Below are 1,815 nucleotides of genomic sequence, written 5' to 3'. Positions count from 1 at the left end.
AGGGTTAGCATCTTTAGCAGGGTTAGCAGGGTTAGCATCTTTAACAGGGTTAGCAGGGTTAGCATCTTTAGCAGGGTTAGCAGAGTTAACAGAGTTCCGTCCACAGTCTCCTGCAGTCTGTCCAGCTGCTGCGGACGGCAGATAAATGTGAGGAACAGATCAGAACTGGTTCTGATGGAGAACATTGAACTGGTCCAGGGTGGTGAACAGCACCTGGACCAGCAGGTGTTTTTGGGTCGGTTCTGGTCCGGTTGAGCTTGTCTTCATCAGGATGCGTTGATCTCTGCCTGCCGCTGTCTTCTAACTTCTGTCTTTTTCTCCTGCTCTGTCCACAGCCTCAGATGCTTCATCCTCTTCCTCCCCGTCATCATCGAGTCCGAACTTTGTGGACTTCAGCTTCAGCCTGGAGCCTCAGGACACGGTAACGGTGCGAGGCGGCGTGCTGCAGCTGGACTGCCAGGCCCAAACGGACGCGGCGGCGGGACCTCCGTCCATCAAGTGGCGTAAAGACGGAGTGCTGCTGAGCACGGTGGTGGACGAGAGGCGAACACAGCTGGAAAACGGAACGCTGATGGTCCAGAACGTGGTCCACTCACGGCACCACCGGCCGGATGAAGGACAGTACCAGTGCCTGGCCACACTGGAAGGACTGGGGAGCATCGTGAGTCGGACCGCCAGGGTCACCGTGGCCGGTAAGACTCCTGTCCTGCTATTGGACGCTAGCTCATCTTAGCTGGCAGCGGCTGAGCTGTAGGGCGGCGTTGGACCACACCTTGACCCGCCCTTGGCGGTTCTGCCGCCGCGTCGGAGCGGTTTAACATTCTGCCTCTCTGCTCGCATCCATTTAATGGAGGCGCCTGTAATGTCATTTCCAAAGTGCTCCGTGGCTTCAGATCAATACGTTTATGGAGCAGATTAATACAGCAGGAGGCTTAAGTGCTTCAGCAGCAGCTGGATGGAAGTTCACAGCTTTGGTCTCAGCTAGCAGCAACATAATCTGCTCCCTGCTTGGTCACCTGGCCTGAGGAGAACACGGGCTTGGCGTGTCCGACACGGCGCCGCGCCTGTCGCTGAGCGCTACCAACACGGCAGCTGGTAATCCTGGAAAATGAGAGTTTACAGCGTTGGGTTATTACAGCGTGTATTTTAATATAATCTATAATGTTCCTTTAATCTTAAAGGTCCTCATCTTTAACCGTACATCCTTTGTTTCCACACTAAAGCCACCAGAGATAATCCCCTGGATTTAACCAGACTGGGATTAAACTGAATCAGATGTCGGTTCCATCGGAGGGCCAGCCGTGTCAGGGAGGAGGTGGTCCAAGACTGACCCGAGTCCTGACCCCAAAGACCCGTAGACTGAGCCCAGTTCTAGAAGAACCTTTAGGTTCTACAGTTTGCAGCAGATAATCTGATTGTTTCTGCTGGATTAACGGCTTCAGACTAACCTGATAAACGTTTACAGCGTTTGTTCTGCGCTGCTGGGATCTGCTGATTCTAGAACACCTGCTGTAACCTGTGATAACGGCAGAGATGCATTTAATCTGCTCATCTAAGCATCTTTTCTACGCCTTTGATTCAAAGCGCTCGGTTTCCACGGCGACTCCTCAGTTACAGATCTAGAACACACGGTTCTAACGGAGCAGAATTAAAAGCTTCTAGTAGCGACGCTCTGCCAGAAGATTCACATCAAAACTTTAACTTTAAACACTAAACTGTTAAAAAACATTTTAATAACTTTAGTGGAGAAGTTATTCTATGTTTAAGTTTCATTAAAAATCATCATCATCATCATCATCATCATCATCATCATCA

At 50.7% G+C, this 1,815-nt stretch overlaps 1 protein-coding gene across 1 annotated transcript in view; it reads left to right on the top strand.

Annotated features, from left to right (window-relative positions):
* LOC107101156 (neogenin-like) overlaps window positions 1-1,815 on the top strand; it is an 11,048-nt gene that overhangs the window by 5,212 nt on the left and 4,021 nt on the right. Inside the window, exons 2-3 of the mRNA XM_015399947.1 lie at window positions 117-235; window positions 315-692. Of these exons, the coding sequence (XP_015255433.1) occupies window positions 117-235; window positions 315-692 (497 nt within the window). The remainder of the gene's footprint in view (window positions 1-116; window positions 236-314; window positions 693-1,815) is intronic.

The sequence above is a fragment of the Cyprinodon variegatus genome, unplaced genomic scaffold, assembly GCF_000732505.1.
Source record: "Cyprinodon variegatus isolate N-32 unplaced genomic scaffold, C_variegatus-1.0 Scaffold1060, whole genome shotgun sequence".
Classification (NCBI taxonomy): Eukaryota; Metazoa; Chordata; class Actinopteri; order Cyprinodontiformes; family Cyprinodontidae; genus Cyprinodon; species Cyprinodon variegatus.
Note: the sequence above shows the minus strand (reverse complement) of the source record. Positions and strands in the feature narration are given on the sequence as shown.